Consider the following 15,959-nt stretch of genomic DNA (forward strand, 5'->3'; position numbering starts at 1 on the left):
CTCACGAGGAGCATCTGCTGAGGACCACCCCCTTGAGAAGCAAAATGTGCATCTCTGACCCTCAGGAAGAGCCCAAAAGTAACCCTGACTTAAAGTGGGAATGGGATCACGGTAAGCAGTGCCATGTTTCAACATAAAGGCCATACAGCAAAGCATGCACTTAACATTCCACTGCATAGCTGACTTGTCACAGGCCAGAAGGCTGGACACAGAAAAAAAAGTAAGTTTTCATCTGCTTCTACCTCAAGATTTAGAAATAGTCTTTTCTAGTTTTTTTTTTTTTTTTTTTTTACCTGAAATGTTCAACTAATGGTTGATCCACAAATGATCGTGGGCAGCGGAAGGCAACCACCCCTCGAGACAGCAGCCGGCCGATCACATCTGGGTGCAGGTTTTTACCTGTGAGGTCCAAGGTCTGCCACAGGGACTCATCAAACCTGGAAAAGAGGAGGTCCTTAGTTAAGTCAGGGGCACTGGATACCAGAGGCTCTTACCACTGTTACAGAACAAGGGGGAGATGGCCATAAATCACCTTGAAGCAAATTCCGAAGGAAGCTGTGTTTCTGAGTTGACAATACAATTAGCTATGACACTTTTGAGATACTATTGACCATTTCTTGCTCATCTCACAGATTAGCTTCCATCTTCATCTATATATGTATTTCAATATACATTATTGAATAGGTAGGTAGGTTCAAAGTTACCTAAATGATCCCACCTGCTGTTTTTGATAAGCATAAATAAGTTACCACAATCACCCTAAGTAACACGTAAATGTAACTAAAAGGAGGGAGGTCAGCCCTATAGCTGACCTTTGCACATGGGTTTGAACTATGCAGGTTCACTAACATGCTGATTTTTTTTTTAATTTTTTTTTTTTTTAAACGTTTATTTACATTTGAGACAGAGAGAGACAGAGCATGAACGGGGGAGGGTCAGAGAGAGGGAGACACAGAATCTGAAACAGGCTCCAGGCTCTGAGCTGTCAGCACAGAGCCTGACACGGGGCTCGAACTCACGGACCGCGAGATCATGACCTGAGCCAAAGTCGGCTGCTTAACCGACTGAGCCACCCAGGCGCCCCACATGCAGATTTTTTATAGCACAGTACTGTAAATGTATATTTTTCTTATGATTTTCTTAACATTTTCTCTCTAGCTTACCTTATTGTAAGAATAAGAGTATACAACACATATAACATATAAAACCTGTGTTAACTGTTTATGTTATGGGTAAAGCTTCTGGTCAACAGTAGTCTATTCATAGTTAAGTTTTTGGGGAGTCAAAAGTTATATGTGGATTTTTGACTGGGCTGGGTGGGGTCAGTGCTCCAAACCCCCATGTAGTTGAAGGGCCAACTGTACTTTATTAAGAAATAGTACTATCAAATATCTACTAGGAAAAAGGAACCCTAAAAAGGAGTTGGGCTGTTTTACAATACCCTTTAAGCTTAAAAACAAAAACAAAAAACGTATATACATGCATGGAAATATATGTATTTGTATGAACTAATGTGAAAGGAAAAAGGAAAAATATTACTTAGATTTTGGATAGTGTTTCTAAAGCAAAACTGAGGTACTAAAATGTACTGAACAGTAAACCAGGGGGCTGTAATAGCCACAGTTTAATTCAACTTAACAAAAAAAAAGAAAACATGAGATCAAGCACATGAGGGAACATTTTCAATGCCTACTAGAATTTTATTCTTTAATATTGCTTGAAATAAGCAGACCACCGGCAGGGCTTTGAAATATCGCTGCATAAAGAAACTGTCAATGTGTTATTTGACTTTTATTAACAAGAAGGCACGACTACAGTACCTGGCACATAACAAGTGCTTAATAAATGCTGGTTATTGCTTTTATGACAACTGATACGAAGATTAACAGACTCTGCATGAAGAGGAGAGCTGGCTGAAAGAAAATCGATATGGGGTCACTTAGGGAGGGATCAGGGAAACTCTGCCACCACTGGCTCCAGCATTCCAGGGGTGCACACCTTCCCATGGCTCTTCTAAGCAAACAGCCCACTCTGTAAATACCCAGGGCGTCTTACTGCCCACACACCCCTGAATGGACGGGAAGGGGCTCTTGCTGGCTCACAATAAGAACTCCAGGGATGTGCAAAGAGAAGAGAGATAGATGGCCTTTAAGCGCAAAGGATGGCTAGTGGCTGGCTGGGGAGGACAGGTGGTGAAGAACAGACAAAAGTTCTAACTGCAAACAAAGCCTTCCCCCACTTCTGGCCTGTTACTGCCTTCCAACTCACCAAGATGTTCCTTGTGCAGCTCACCGTTCACACTTGAAAAGTGGCAATCCCGAACCAACAGAGAACCCGTAACTATTGGTTTCCATGTGCTACACGCTTCCACGAGCCAGGCACTGCACCGCCATCTTTATGCTTCATCCTCATAACTGTCTGGAAGGTACTACGATCTCCATTTTATATATGGGGGACCGAGGCTCAGAAGTGTCAAGAACATCACTAAGGTCCTAGAGTGCTAGGTGGCAGAGGCTGGGTTTGCATTTGGATCTAATACCAGGACCTGTGTTCTCCCCTCTGCGCTCACTGCCTGGGCCACGGGTGTGGCATCCCCCTTCACTCCTAGGACATCACCTGGTCGAGAGTCGGCATCCAACCAGCAATAATATAGGAAAAAGTTCTCCGAGGTGGGTATGTTTACACCTCCAGGAGACTCTTCCCTTCCGCTGTGAAATGAAGTCACTAATATTAAATATATGAAGATACCTAGTTTGCTTTGTAGTACTGTATTTTTCTTGTTTTTTTAGTTTCACTAGATCCAAATGAATAAATAAATAACCCTCTCTTTTCCTTCCACACATAAACCAAAAGGGGTAAAAAATACTTACGCTAGGTGATACCACCTCTTACAAACACTGGAGACCTTCAAGAGTTCAGGGAGGCACAGACAGGAAAAGATTCCTAAGAGCAGCTCGTCCGGAAGGGAGTCCCATGAAACACCTTTGAGGGAGAAAAACAATGTGTCTTCTAATCACCACTCATTCACCCAATCAAGTCTACTGAGTCTTTTCATGCACTTAAAGGATACACAACATTTAACTTACAGGGGGAATTTAACACTAATCGAATTACTCATCCCACATTTGTTTTTCTGTTCACCCACTGTCTCCGTACCCTGCGGTGAGGCACCACACCTTCTCAGCAAAGGAGAAAAGAGAAAACCAAGAATACTTTTCATATCATTTTTCCCTTCAGCATCTGCTGGCCAACCTTAGTAAAGGTTATATTAAAGGTGGTACAGAGCAAGTCCCCCCTTCCATGGCATACAATAATGTCTAAGACCTTGATGCCCTCCATGGCTAAGAAATGCCTGGTTTCTCTCAGAAGTGGATTCGGTGGTGGATTCAGCCATCAAGTATTGACCTTATCTACAAGGCAAATGAAGTTTTTTCCTCTTTCTTTCAGATTTACAGAAAGCACTCAGAAGTCCATTTGCCTACAAGTGCACTATCAGAAGGGTGCTTTCATCTATCTCTCTATTTACTATGGTGCCAGGGAGCATTCTAGGTGTTGGGGAGAGAGCAATAAATTAGATAGACAAAGCATTTTAGCTTCACGGGACTTACATTCTAGTGGGAGGAAACAATCACACATATAAAAATACATTACAAGATCTGGAAAAATTGATTAGTGCTATGCAGAAAAGTTAAGCAGAGTAAAAGAGAGGACAGGAAGTACAGGGGCCAATGTTCAGAATCTCAACAAAGCGGTCAAGGAAGGCCTCACTGAGACAGCGATCACTGAGCAAAGGCTTGAACAAAATTAGGGAGCCATGATTTCTAGGTATAGGGAACAGAATGTTTGTTTTGAGGAACAGAAGAATGAGCAGGGAGGTGACAGAAGATGAGAGATGTTGGGGCCAGGTCATGCAGGACTGTACATCATGAGGCCTCCAGCTCTGACTCTGAATGTTCTGAGGAACCACCAGAGAGTGCTGAGCACAGAAAGTTCTGAAAGGATTGCTTGGGCTGTGTTAAAAAACAAACAAACAAACAAACAAACAAACAAACAAACAAACAAGCAAACAAAAAACTGGAGGGGCGCCTGGGTGGCTCAGTCAGTAGAAGGGTCCTACTTTGGCTCAGGTCACGATCTCATGGTTTGCGAGTTTGAGCCCTGTGTCAGGCTCTGTGCTTACAGCTCAGAGCCTGGAGCCTGCTTCAGATTCTGTGTCTCCTTCTCTGCCCTCCCCTGCACACACTCTCTCTCAAACAAAAACATTAAAAACAAAACAAAACTGGAGGGGGGGAAAAGGTGGATATTTTAAGATGAGTTTTGTCTTATAAAAGCAATGTCTCAATAGAACTCTTACATAGGAACACACAGAACATAACCCACAAGATCAGGATAATAGGACAATGGCCAAGAAGGAAACAGGTATGCATGGAAGAAATACTGAGTGTTTAGATCAGTTCAGTAACTCACCTTCCTAGTCAGTCTCCCTGTACCTCCACTCGCTCTTGTACACCAAGTCTAGCGCTATCCTCTCCCTTCTGTGATGGTTCACAGGACCGATGTCAGCTTGACTGGGTCAGGGGCAGGCTAAATATCTGGTTCAACACTATTATGGGTGTGTCTGTGAGGGGATCCTGGAGGAGATGAACGTTGGAGTCTGTCGACTGAGAAACACAGATTCCCTTCTCCAACGTGAGTGAATTTCATTCAATCCAAGTCCTCATGAGAACTGGTTTTCTCCCTGCCTTTGAGCTGGGACATGGATCTCCTGACTTCAGACGTGAACTGGAACCATCTGCTCTCCTGGTCCCTGGGCCTTTGCACTGTGGACTTGGGTACTTCCCAGCTTTCGTAATAGTGTGAGCCAAGTCCTTATAATACATCTCCCTACATCTCTTATTTTTTCCACATCTCTGGAGAACCCTGATTACTAACACACTGTCCCTCCTCCCCGTTATCTAAAAGGTGGATTTCCTGCACAGGTACACTGAACCAGGCTCTGTGGAGAACATGATGGAGAAAAGCACTGAGGGTGATAAACGTGGCACTTGCTGTGTCTGGGTGGTAGTCTTGGGCAATCTTTCCAAGTTTGAACATCTCCATGGTCCCCCCCAAATATGTAGCCTAAGGTCCAAACTGCTTGGCATGAAATTTATGTCACGGCCCCACTCATTTTTCTAGGTTCATTACCTAGAAATATGTTCTAGCCATTTGGACTTACTTGTAATTTGTAGAATGAGTCATTCTGCGCCACATCTCAGAGGCCCTGTACGTGCTGTGTGTGCCTGCCCCGATTGATATTAATTTAAAATCAAGTTGCTATTAGAGCCCCAGTGCTTATGGAAGGCTTCCCATGACATCACCAAAAATGGGTCACTTTTTTTTAACCACAATTTTATTATTTACTTACTCATTTGTTTAGCCCCTGCCCCTGCTGGGCCATGAGTTCTTGGGAACAAAAAAGTATTTTTTAAAAAAATAATCTTTGTATTTCCTGGAACTCGCACGGTGTCTGATACATTCGTATGATATATACATGCATATACTTATTGAACATGTCCTATCTGTGGGTGTCTGTTCTACAAATATGAAAAGGGATGGCCGGCTCAGGGTTTGAGACACAAATGGGAAATTTCAATGAAGTATCATAATGGGCTGCAATAGGGATCACAGTGCTGTGCTGTGCAGTGGATGGTGGTAGAGCGGAGATCAGAGAAGCCTTCCTGGAGGAAGTGGGCTCTACTGAAAAATGAGGAAATATGCAGTTGCTCAATGAATGCCTGCCCCTCCCTCCCTGAGGACAAAATGATTCACTGAGGCCCTGAAACCAGGAGTAAAGGGATGAGGGCAGACCATCCATGCTGACCCTGGACCACAATGCAGGGAGGCAGCTGGAGATCACCCTGAGGCTTCTCAGTGTGGCAACAACCCCCCTTCACCACAAGGCTCCTCCAAGCTCAGCATGGACAGAGGACAGGGGTTCTCAAATACGGCTCCTGCTCTGCTTCCCAAATTCGAAAAAGTTGATACATTAGCTTTTCTTAAGTTCCCCTTCCATTAACTCTTCTGAACTCCCTGACCTCATGGGGCCTCTTGAATACGTAGATCACATTCTAGCATTGGATTTGGCAAAAAAGTCACACGCTTCATTACTTCAAATCCAGGATGTTGACACCACACTAGGACTTGCACTACGATCTGTCCACTCCTGGTGACACCAGATGCTTGGCCTCCCCTGGTGGTGAGAACCACTGGAAGGGAAGCACGCTGATGGGAATGCATCTCTGTGGCCCAAGTCTGTGAATACTGGGCAGGTTACCTAATCCCTCGGGCTCGGTTTCTACATCTGCAGGAACAGGAATAAAATGATTTATTTTGCAAAGTAGTTCCCTGTGGAGATTAAATTATATAAGGGAAGACATCAAGCAGCAGAGTCAAACTTTCCTTTCTCCTTCTTGCCTCTATCTCTCTCCTCTCTCCATTAAAGCTGCACATTTGCCTTTTGTGATGGCTTTTCACTGCTGCTTGGAATTTCACTTATTTGAAAACACACTGGGTTTTAATAGCGTTTGGATGAGGGCTGCAGCATGTGATTGACCAAGAGGCCCAAACAGCCCTCTATCTAAGTTTGGGACCCCCAGAAGCAGATCCTGAGGACCTGAAGTCAAGTAGTTTATTTTGCTAAGTAATCCCAGGAAGCATTGGAAAGTGAAGAGATATGGAAGGGAAAGAAGCTAATTCGGGGAAATGTTAATAAGCAGGTTATCGCCATTGCCAAGTGGAGTTCAAGTCTGCCGGGGACTCCAGGAGACCCTATAGCACCCTGCCCCAGAGCTGTCTGTCTCAGCCAAGAGCATGGGTGCTGGGGTATTAATCCACCAACAACTCTCAGTCACTGGGTGTGGGCTTCTGGGAGCGGGGCAGAAATGTTAATTCCCACATGCCTGCCCAGAGAAAGGCATCAAGCAGTCATATCTGTATGCAGGAGAAAACCTGGCACATAAAGGAGTGCTGAGCTTCAAGGGGCTATGGATGGGGCACCATGCGTCCTCTAAAGACAGTGGAAAAGGAAATTAGGGAGGCTTGTTGTGAAGTGCAGGGCAGGAGAAATAAATTAATGAATTTGGTGCCTATTTTATTGGGAACATACAAGAAATCAGAAACAATTAGAACAACATGAGCTAGGTAATTAAAATGCGAGGAGGAGGGCCACCTGGGTGGCTCAGTTGGTTGAGCATCCAACTTTTGATTTCGTCTCAAGTCATGATCCCAGGGTTGTGGGATCTAGCCCCGCATTGGGCTCCAAGAAGCCTGCTTGGGATTCTCTCTTTCTCTCTCTTTCCCCCCTCCCTCCCTCTGCTCCTCTCCTCCACTCATGATCTCTCTCTCTCTCAAATAAAAAAATTTTTTTAAATGCGAGGAGGAAAACTAGTCACTATTGGCAGCAAGGAACACAGAGGTTTGCAGAGGACAGCAAAGCTAAGCAGTGAAGCACACTAGTAAGGTTAACACTAGAATTTGGATGTCTTCGTCCGTCCAACTCCTACTCATCCTGCAGATCTCGGCTTAAACTTGTTACCCCCTCAGAGGAGCGTTCCCAGATCACCACCACAGCCCCCAGACCCAGATTTGCACACCCAGCACACCGCACAATACTAAGCCCATAACTGGCATCCAATAAACCTTTGCTAGATGCATCATACCTTTTACTCTCCCTTCATGCAAACTGAATATGCCAATTCTGCGTTTGCATTTGCGTTGACTAGTTACCCTTTGCTAATCAAGAAACTAGCACACACCCAATGCCTAGGAGAGAGCCTGGCAATGAATATTAGAAAGTATTCAAATGCTGTTTCACGAAGGAATGACTGACAGCCCAAAGAAGAATGCTGGCTTTATTCTACACACAGGCAAGACTGCTGGCTTCTTAGGACCAGTGAGTTTCCTTATTTGTAAAATGATAAGGTTGGCCTATGGCTCCACTTCAGCAAACATTCCTGGGTGCCTAATTAATGCACTAGTGCTGGGAGCTGGGTGTAAGCTACAGTCCCTGCCCAACAGCCTCACCTGGAGACAAACTAATAAACAAATACATAACTTAACATTTAAACACTGCCATTTACTGAAAGCCCTAAAGTCTCGAGCATTTATTCAAGCACACTGACTCTAAATGCAACAACCCTGTGTATTTAGTAGCATGCCATCTTACAGATAAGGAAACTGGCCTCAGCAGGGTTAAATAACCTCACCAAGGGGCTATTGGCTATTAGGCAGGAGAGCCAGGAGGCAAAGCTGGGGCTGCTCTGAGTATGCCAAAACCCCACACCTTGAGGTGCAGGTGCAGAGCCCCAAGAGGTGGCTATGTGAAGGCTGGCCAGGTAGCAGAGGGCACTGCAGGTGTGGGCCCTGAACCTGCAAAGGAATGGCACGGCGCTGCTATGCAGAGGCAAGAAGGCTGAAGACAAAAACCCAGGACAAAAAGATAATGTACTCGGGTCAGTACACGAGTAGTCTGTGAGATGGGAGGTGGGGGGAGTGCAGAAGAACACACAAGTGCGACAAGGCCACACAACTAGCAAGTGGCAGGGTGGGAATTCAAACCCAGGTCTGACTCCAAATGATGTCCTTTCTACCACAGGATGCTCTAACATCCCACACTCTCCCCTGTTCTAAGTGCTTGATGCTCTACAAGACGGAGGAAGGTAAGAATTCAACCTGACTTACAATGCGAAGAGAACTCAATCAGGGCTAGGGAGGGAGGGCTGGAAGGGAGAGGGAGTAAAACAAAGATGCTAAGAGTTATCAAGCAGGCTGGCTCCCGAAGGGAAGGAACGAAGGCCAAGGAAATGCACGGCCCCAGCTGGCAGCCAAGTCCCAGGACTCCCTCAGTTGATCACAGGACACAGACCTTAGGGCCCCTCGCTAGAGGTGCTGAAGCCTGAGACTGGCTGCTGTATAAGCAGATGGGGCAGAAGTCTGTCTTCCAGCTCCAGCGGCTGGTATCCAGGCTTGTGATATGCTTAATCTAATTTTACTTGCCACACTTAATTCTCCAAACATCAGCCATCTGTTTCCTGGATTCCTGACTCCTCTGCTGCCTGGTCTGTTTGCCTGAGCGGATGGGAGAGTCCAGAGCAGGACTTTCCTCCACTCACCTCTTCTACACCCCGAAGGCTGCACACCAGCCCTGCACAGAAAAGGAAACAATTATTTAAGCCCACGGCCGCCAGTCTTCAACTACACAAAGGCTGTTAAACACACTCTGGAGCCACGAAGGGGTGAAAACTGGCCAGATTCACAAACCTGCTGGTCGTCACCCTCAGCCACCATCATTTCCACTTACCCTTCACGTGCAAACCCAGCTGTCCACGTCTATAACTTCGCCACTGCCCATGCCTCAAACTCCTCTGGGGAGAGCGGCTTATTGAAGAATTTTCTATGTATGAAATCTTTGCAGTATAGGTTACTCATCTTTTTTTTTTTTTTTTTTAATGTGTTCATTTATCTTTGAGACAGAGAGACAGAGCATGAGCAGGAGAGGGGCAGAGAGAGGGGGAGACACAGAATCCGAAGCAGGCTCCAGGCTCTGAGCACAGAGCCTGATGCGGGGCTCGAACTCACAGACCGTGAGATCATGACCTTAGCCGATGTCGGACGCTTAACCGACTGAGCCACCCAGGCACCCCTATAGGTTACTCAACTTCCTTGCAATATTTATTTCTTGGAACATCACCCACACTCAGATTCAAATTAAAATTCCAAATCTTAATCATAAACTCTTGACTCTCAAAACTGCTCCTCTCCTTCAGCATGGATAAACAAATTATACTTGAAAGATGAGCCAGCACTCATACCTCCCGTTTCTTATATTTAAGGGTGGGGGCTCACTTCACATTTGCTTGTGTTAGCTTGTTTTAAGTATTAACAATCTATGCTTCCTTTCTGAAAAACCACAAACATTCTGCCAAGCAAAACACAGTAAAACAAAAGCAGGGTCCCAAATGATCCCTTCAGCCCCAGAACCCTCTATTTCTGTAAGAAACGTGCTCAACTCTGAAATGTGGGGAGAGTGGAGAAACCATGGAAATTAGGATTTGGAGAATAAGGTAAAGTATATACACTCTCTAGGAGGTCTGAGAGGAGGTCTTTTGCCTGTTACGTTCACTGCTGTATTAGTAACCTCTAGAATGCTCAGTATTAATTACTGGCTGCATGAATAAATGAAAGGAAGCTGCAGGGCAAAGAGATGCCTCATAGGGCCTCATAAAGGCTCTTGCAGAGTTGAGTTTTGGGAGCCGGGGGCTGAGATTCATTGGTGAGTCATGAAATCAATTCAGTTGAAGCAGCCTTGTTTTGAAAGAATGGAATGGAACACAATAGGAAGTATCTTAGCAAGGGGAATTACAGCTTTGTGAGATTTCTGTTTCAGGCACACACCCAGCATCGCAATGTAAAATATATTTATTACTGGTTTAAAAAAAAAAATTGGAGGAAAAATGTTTGCCTGTGAGCATTAAAAAGCAGATTCCCGGGCTCAAGGCAGGACTTCTTGGATCCGAATCTCAGGAATTTTGCACTTTGAACAAGTTCCTTTGGGGATATCAGCAGACACTAAACTTTAGAGTCTCCAGTCTGAGAACCACTGCAGGCTCTGGAATGTCAAGCAGTTTAACAGCCCTGGGAAAGCTAATCAACAAATTAGTTCAACGGTGTTTTCACTGTGTTTCACTGTTTTCACCGGGGCGGAGGGTAGGGAGAAAAGGGACCAAGACAGGCATTTAATGACATGAATAAAATGAAGTTGTCCTGTTTGGGCTTGTTACTGACCCCACTACTGGGCTACTTACTTCCAAATCCTTCCATACACTCACCCCGAGGGCAAAACAGACCTGTCCTGATACAGCGTTTGCCATACAGTTTTTATCTTCCAAAATAAAAAGATGAGGAGGATTTAGTTGCCAGATGTGTATGAGTCTGGCTGGGGGCCTGCAGGGAGACTGCTGAGGGAGGAACCAGGAAAAACTCCCAGCCCAGGGCCACTGTCACCAGATCACTACATAAAGCAGGTGTGGCTTATTCTGCCCTAATCCTGGCAGAGCCATTAGCCACCTGTCTTGACAACTGCACACAAAACTCCCTGGAATGATGATCCAGAGAGAGAGAGAGACAGACAGACAGACACTGGAGGCCCACTGGGAATCCTCTACCCAGCTGTCTCTCATCCTGCATCAGGGAATCCACCTCTCCACACTCCATACCAATTAGCCAGTCTATATTGTGTGCAATTCTACACACATAGGATGTAGATTAGTTTTCCTTCCTGCCTCTCTCTTAGGTAGTAACAAACATAAAAATAAAACATTGTTTTTTCTCTTCTTGCTTCAGGCATATATATTTGAGGTCAGTTTTAACAATGTAGACTTATTGACTGGACCATTTCCAGATCTTTCCCTCTCCTCAGAGCCTCCACTTTTGCTGAGTGGAAGGAGGAAGATTGTCCACATCCGCTGGGAATCACCCTGGAAGCCCTTCTGCACCTGGGAAGCTGTACCTGGTTCAATTTGGCCCAAGGGGTTCCCTTCCTCTGGCCTCCAATTGCACTTACTACCTAGACTACTCATTGGATGCTAGTGTTTTGGTCGCCATCTTCTGCTGTGAGCTTCTCTGAGGGTGTGTCATCTTTCTCCTCAACTTGACTTGCAATGTCCTACAAGCCAGCAACCATCCCTTAATCTCTCTAGTTTCCACAGTGCCTTGCTTAACAATGACTTTTTTATTTATACATCTCTATCTCTGTGTATGAATGCGGAAGGACATACAGGAATCACACTGAATGTTTAAAAGCAACTGGCCCTGGACAAGTTAATCAAAATATGCTCATCTTAGCAGAAATGTGCTGTCACCACATCTGGTTGGTCAAACACCAAATTGCTAGTGCTACACTCCAGACGCTAAAAATAACAGAAGCATTAAATTCTGAAAGAAAAAATTCTGTACTAACAAGGTCAGGCTAACAGGACTAAGGACAAAAGAAAAAGTGAAGTAGCTTCCCAAATGAGTGTCAGAAATTTTGTTGACCAAATTAACTGGATTTACTTATTGTGTATTATGTGCACACAACATGCTAAGAGCTTTGTGGGCACTCTTTCCCTTAATCCTCACAGCGACCTATGAAGTGGGTATTATTATTCTATTTCACAAAGAAATGAAGGCAAAGAGAGCTCAAATAACTTCCCAAGGTTGGTAAATAGCAGAATTAGGATGCAAAGCCAGATCTGTCTGACTTGATCACAATCCTTTATTGCCTTTCTAATTAATTCACCCCCTCCCCTGATGTAGATTTCCAGACAATAACCTGTAGGTTCTCATTCCTAACGAAAGGGTCAAAACCCCAAAACAACAGATTTTTTAAAGCAAAGCAAACAACCAACCAACCCTTTTTCAAAAATAGTCAAATGGGAGGACTAAGGAATATACTTATTTACCCCGGCTCTGTAAGACTTCGCCTTCAATATTTCTTTAATCTGTCTCTTCTTCTCTGCTATCGCCCACCCAATTCCTGTTTAGCCTCTGATCACCTCTTCTACAGACTACCACAATGGCCTAATTCTGTCAACTCTAACGTCAGAATCTATCTAGAACATGACACTTATTACTACCCCCATACCTCTTAACAAATCTCTAAATTTCTACCCTTGCCCCCTACAGTTTAATCCCATCAATGTGTCCTTTTAAAAGGTCACATCACAACTCTGCTCAATACCAGCTCTAGCCTTATCTCCCACTACTCAACCCTCAGCTCATTCCACACGTCTTCCTTCTTCCTTGAGCAAACATGACATGCTTCTGCCCCAAGGTCTTTGCACTGACTATGCCCTCTGTTTGGAACCCGTTTCTCCAAGATATTTGCGTGGCACATTCCTCACACTTAATGCCTTTACTTAAAAAGCTCATGTCTCAGTGAAGCTTCCCTTCAATACCCTGTTTAAAACTGCAATCCATATTCCCACCCCAGGACTTCCAATCCCTCTCAACTTGTTCTATGTTTGTTTTTGGCCATGGCATTTATTACTTTCTAACATTCTACATACCACATTTATTATGTCTGTTGCATCCTCTCTCTCCAACAGAAGCTTCTTGAGGTCAGGAATGTTTACATTGTTTGTTGCCGAATCCCTAACAATCCCTAACACCTAGAACAACGCCTAGCACATAGTATGTGCTCAGCAAAAATGTGCTGGCTTAATGTTTTAAATACCTTCTAGCAAGAAACAGTATTATTGCACTACCTTTACCCTATGGCCTTCTGTACTCTTGGGGCTCTGATCCACTCTGGGAGGCACATGCTGATCTGTTTGAAAAGCCTGGAGACGGGGAGCTATCAAAGCCAGAAATGATATGGTGAGTTCTACATTTCAGTCAGTCTGCTCTAGCTCTGGGGATGGATCTGCAGAGGATAAGCCTGGAATTATGAGCCATTCCAATATTCAGGCAAGAGATAATGAGAGCTTGAAAAACATCCTGGAGACAAGAGGGAAAGATTCAATGATTGGCTGGATGCTGGAGGATGGCAGAATGGGACTGACCCTCAGGTTTTTGGCTGGGTGACTGAACACATAATGCTGACAGTAATGTAGACACAGCATACCAGAAGAATTCCACTTGGGAGGGACCTGGGGAGAGAAGTCCCTACACATAGTTAACATTCACTTTAGCAGTTCTTTGGAAATCACTAAAGCAAATATGGCCAAAAAACAAAACAACAATAACAAAAAACCCCAAAACCCTCAACCAAGGCTACAGAGCAGAATATAAACAACAATAACAAAATCCTACAAGATTATTGCTTATGTTCCCATTTATCAGTAGCACCGAGCTGGCCTTTGAACATGCAGATTTACTTCAAAGTTAAGAGGTAGGTATGTCTTCTCCTGGGTTAAAATTTCACATGGGTTAAAAATCAACTGTGCATCTAAAAATATGTATCTACCAAGATTCCTGCAGATTTGTGAAAATGACTTGTCCCACTTCTTTGGAAAATGACTTCAGAAGTAAGCAATTTTGAAAATGTGCCATCCTAAAGATCACTAAACAAAGATTACCAATAAAGTAGTTCAATCCACCTCTTATGTGACCGCCAGTTTACCTTACCTGGAAAGCTGTCTCTATTTAGCTTAGGTCTGCGGACTATCACAAAATCCTTGTCATTCCCCTTGCTCTTCAGCCGTTTTCGTGGGGGGCTCTGAGCGTGGCCCAGGTTTGAGAGCAGTTCCTGGGGGATGTTCTCACTGTCCACCTCCTCTTTCTCCAGGGCGGAGACCCCCATGCCTGACAGCAGTTCAGAAGTCTTGCTAGAATCCCATCCCCATGTGAAGCTGGTAGTAACGTTGCTACCCTGGTCAGGAATCTCCTGGAGGTGTTTCCTGCAGAAATGCACAAAAGCCCCCCACCCCCGGCCCGTTCCTTTGAAAAACACACCCGAGTACTTAAAAGATAGGCCTAAATGAAACTGCAAGTTATGCAATGCAGAAAACTTTCACAGTGGCTCACAAAATTGCATATCTTAAGCGCCGGCGGCGAGTTTCCAAGTAGGAAAGAGAAAATAACCAAGCAAATCAAAAACGCTTTTTGATTTACGATCACGTAGAAGGCCTTGAGAATGTCTTAAAGTGGAGGGAATAGACAAGAGGGAGAGCAATCATACAGCGACTGAAAATAGCAGGAAAGCTCAGTAAGGGAAGTCAAATAAAACCGCACACTGATCACCGCACTAAAGCATCCAGCCATCCACGCTTTCCCAAAGGGGCTAAGCAACTATTCACTCTACAGCATTAGTAACAATATTAGCAAGTAGCATTTTTCGCGGCCTAAAACAATTAAGACGGTTCATGCAAGCTCTGCCCCCTTTTGCAATCCGTTTACCTGTGCATGGCGTCCACAAGTTCTGGAGTTTTAAATGGGTGCATTAATTGCAGAACTGCCCGCCACCAGGATTCCCGCTTTGGCACGCGGCGGCTCGCGGCGTGCAGCTCCGACCCCCAACAGCAAGACCCGCGAACTCTAGCAACGTTCCATCCTCACCGCGCGCGCAAGGCTCTTCTACTCGCTCTCCTCCGCCGCGGCCGTCTGCAGCCCCGCTGCCTGCTGGGAACTGTAGTTTCAGCCCTGACTTGTAGTCCAGCAGGCTCTCCGCTACTTCCTTCCTGGCTACTTTACCCGCCTTTGAGATACCCACAACGCCCTGCGGCTGGGGGCTGGGCGACCTATGGGGTAGGCGGGGAAACGGAAGTGGGCGGCGCTCAGGCTGCCTGGGAAATGTCAGCCTCTTGACTGGGGACGGGTTTTCCTTACGGCGGAGCCTGTGGGCCTTCTAGTGATCGTCACCGCCGTCGCCTCGGAGAGTGGGTCCCAGATCCTGGACGATTGCGGCCGACGCGGAGTTTCCCGGTCCTTCCAGACACTGTCTGGCGAGATCGGACCGTGAGCCCGATGGGGAGAGCGTGAGGCACTGTGGGGTCGAGGGTCTGAGGCCGAGAGCAAGCGGAGATCGAGAGGACCACGGAGACCCCGAGCACCCGCCGCCACGGGCCTAACTAAGTTCCCGGTCACGGAGAGGAGGTGGTAGCCCGGCCCGCTGGCCAGGTGAGAGGATGGGGGCCGCGGGCGTCACATGTGCTCTCCCCTCCGCCGGGAAGCTGCTTCCTTCATCGGGGAGAGGGTGACCCTTAGCACCGGTCTGCGGACAGGATCCTTTCCTCAACAGTAAAACAGGCACTAATGATATCGGGGGTCATCTCGAAGGCTTGGCGTGAGGGTCAAGTCAGATAACGCTTGTGAAAGCGTCTTGTAAACAAAAGCGCTGTTCGAACGAGAGGCGAGGCGGTGTTTTAATTTCAGGTGAGCAGACCAGTGGTTCCCGTGTGCAGTGGGAAGGCTGCGCATAGCCTTTCAGCCTTGACGAA

At 45.7% G+C, this 15,959-nt stretch overlaps 2 protein-coding genes across 13 annotated transcripts in view; one reads left to right on the forward strand and one right to left on the reverse strand.

The window, feature by feature from the left end:
• The window catches only part of SKP2 (S-phase kinase associated protein 2), a 33,352-nt gene extending 18,124 nt beyond the window's left edge, over positions 1-15,228 (reverse strand). For 2 of the 4 annotated variants that reach the window (XR_006702109.1, XM_045440270.1), the window contains exons 1-4: positions 14,920-15,147; positions 14,149-14,420; positions 2,871-2,982; positions 294-437 (exon numbers count right to left, since the gene is read on the reverse strand). Coding sequence is in view for 2 of the 4 variants with exons in the window: in XM_045440270.1 (XP_045296226.1) it covers positions 294-437; positions 2,871-2,982; positions 14,149-14,420; positions 14,920-14,963 (572 nt within the window). In the remaining 2 variants the exon portion in view is untranslated. Of the gene's footprint in view, positions 1-293; positions 438-2,870; positions 2,983-14,148; positions 14,421-14,919 lie in introns of all 4 variants that reach the window. The other 2 variants (XM_045440261.1, XM_045440280.1) reach the window with 2 other exon arrangements.
• A 37-nt stretch (positions 15,229-15,265) lies between these two features.
• The window catches only part of LMBRD2 (LMBR1 domain containing 2), a 49,029-nt gene continuing 48,335 nt past the window's right edge, over positions 15,266-15,959 (forward strand). For 5 of the 9 annotated variants that reach the window (XR_006702097.1, XM_045440053.1, XM_045440077.1 and 2 more), the window contains exon 1: positions 15,267-15,639. The gene's annotated coding sequence lies outside the window, so the exon portion shown is untranslated. Of the gene's footprint in view, positions 15,640-15,959 lie in introns of all 9 variants that reach the window. The other 4 variants (XR_006702103.1, XR_006702102.1, XM_045440067.1 and 1 more) reach the window with 1 other exon arrangement.

Source organism: Leopardus geoffroyi, chromosome A1 (genome assembly GCF_018350155.1).
Source record: "Leopardus geoffroyi isolate Oge1 chromosome A1, O.geoffroyi_Oge1_pat1.0, whole genome shotgun sequence".
Taxonomy (NCBI): domain Eukaryota; kingdom Metazoa; phylum Chordata; class Mammalia; order Carnivora; family Felidae; genus Leopardus; species Leopardus geoffroyi.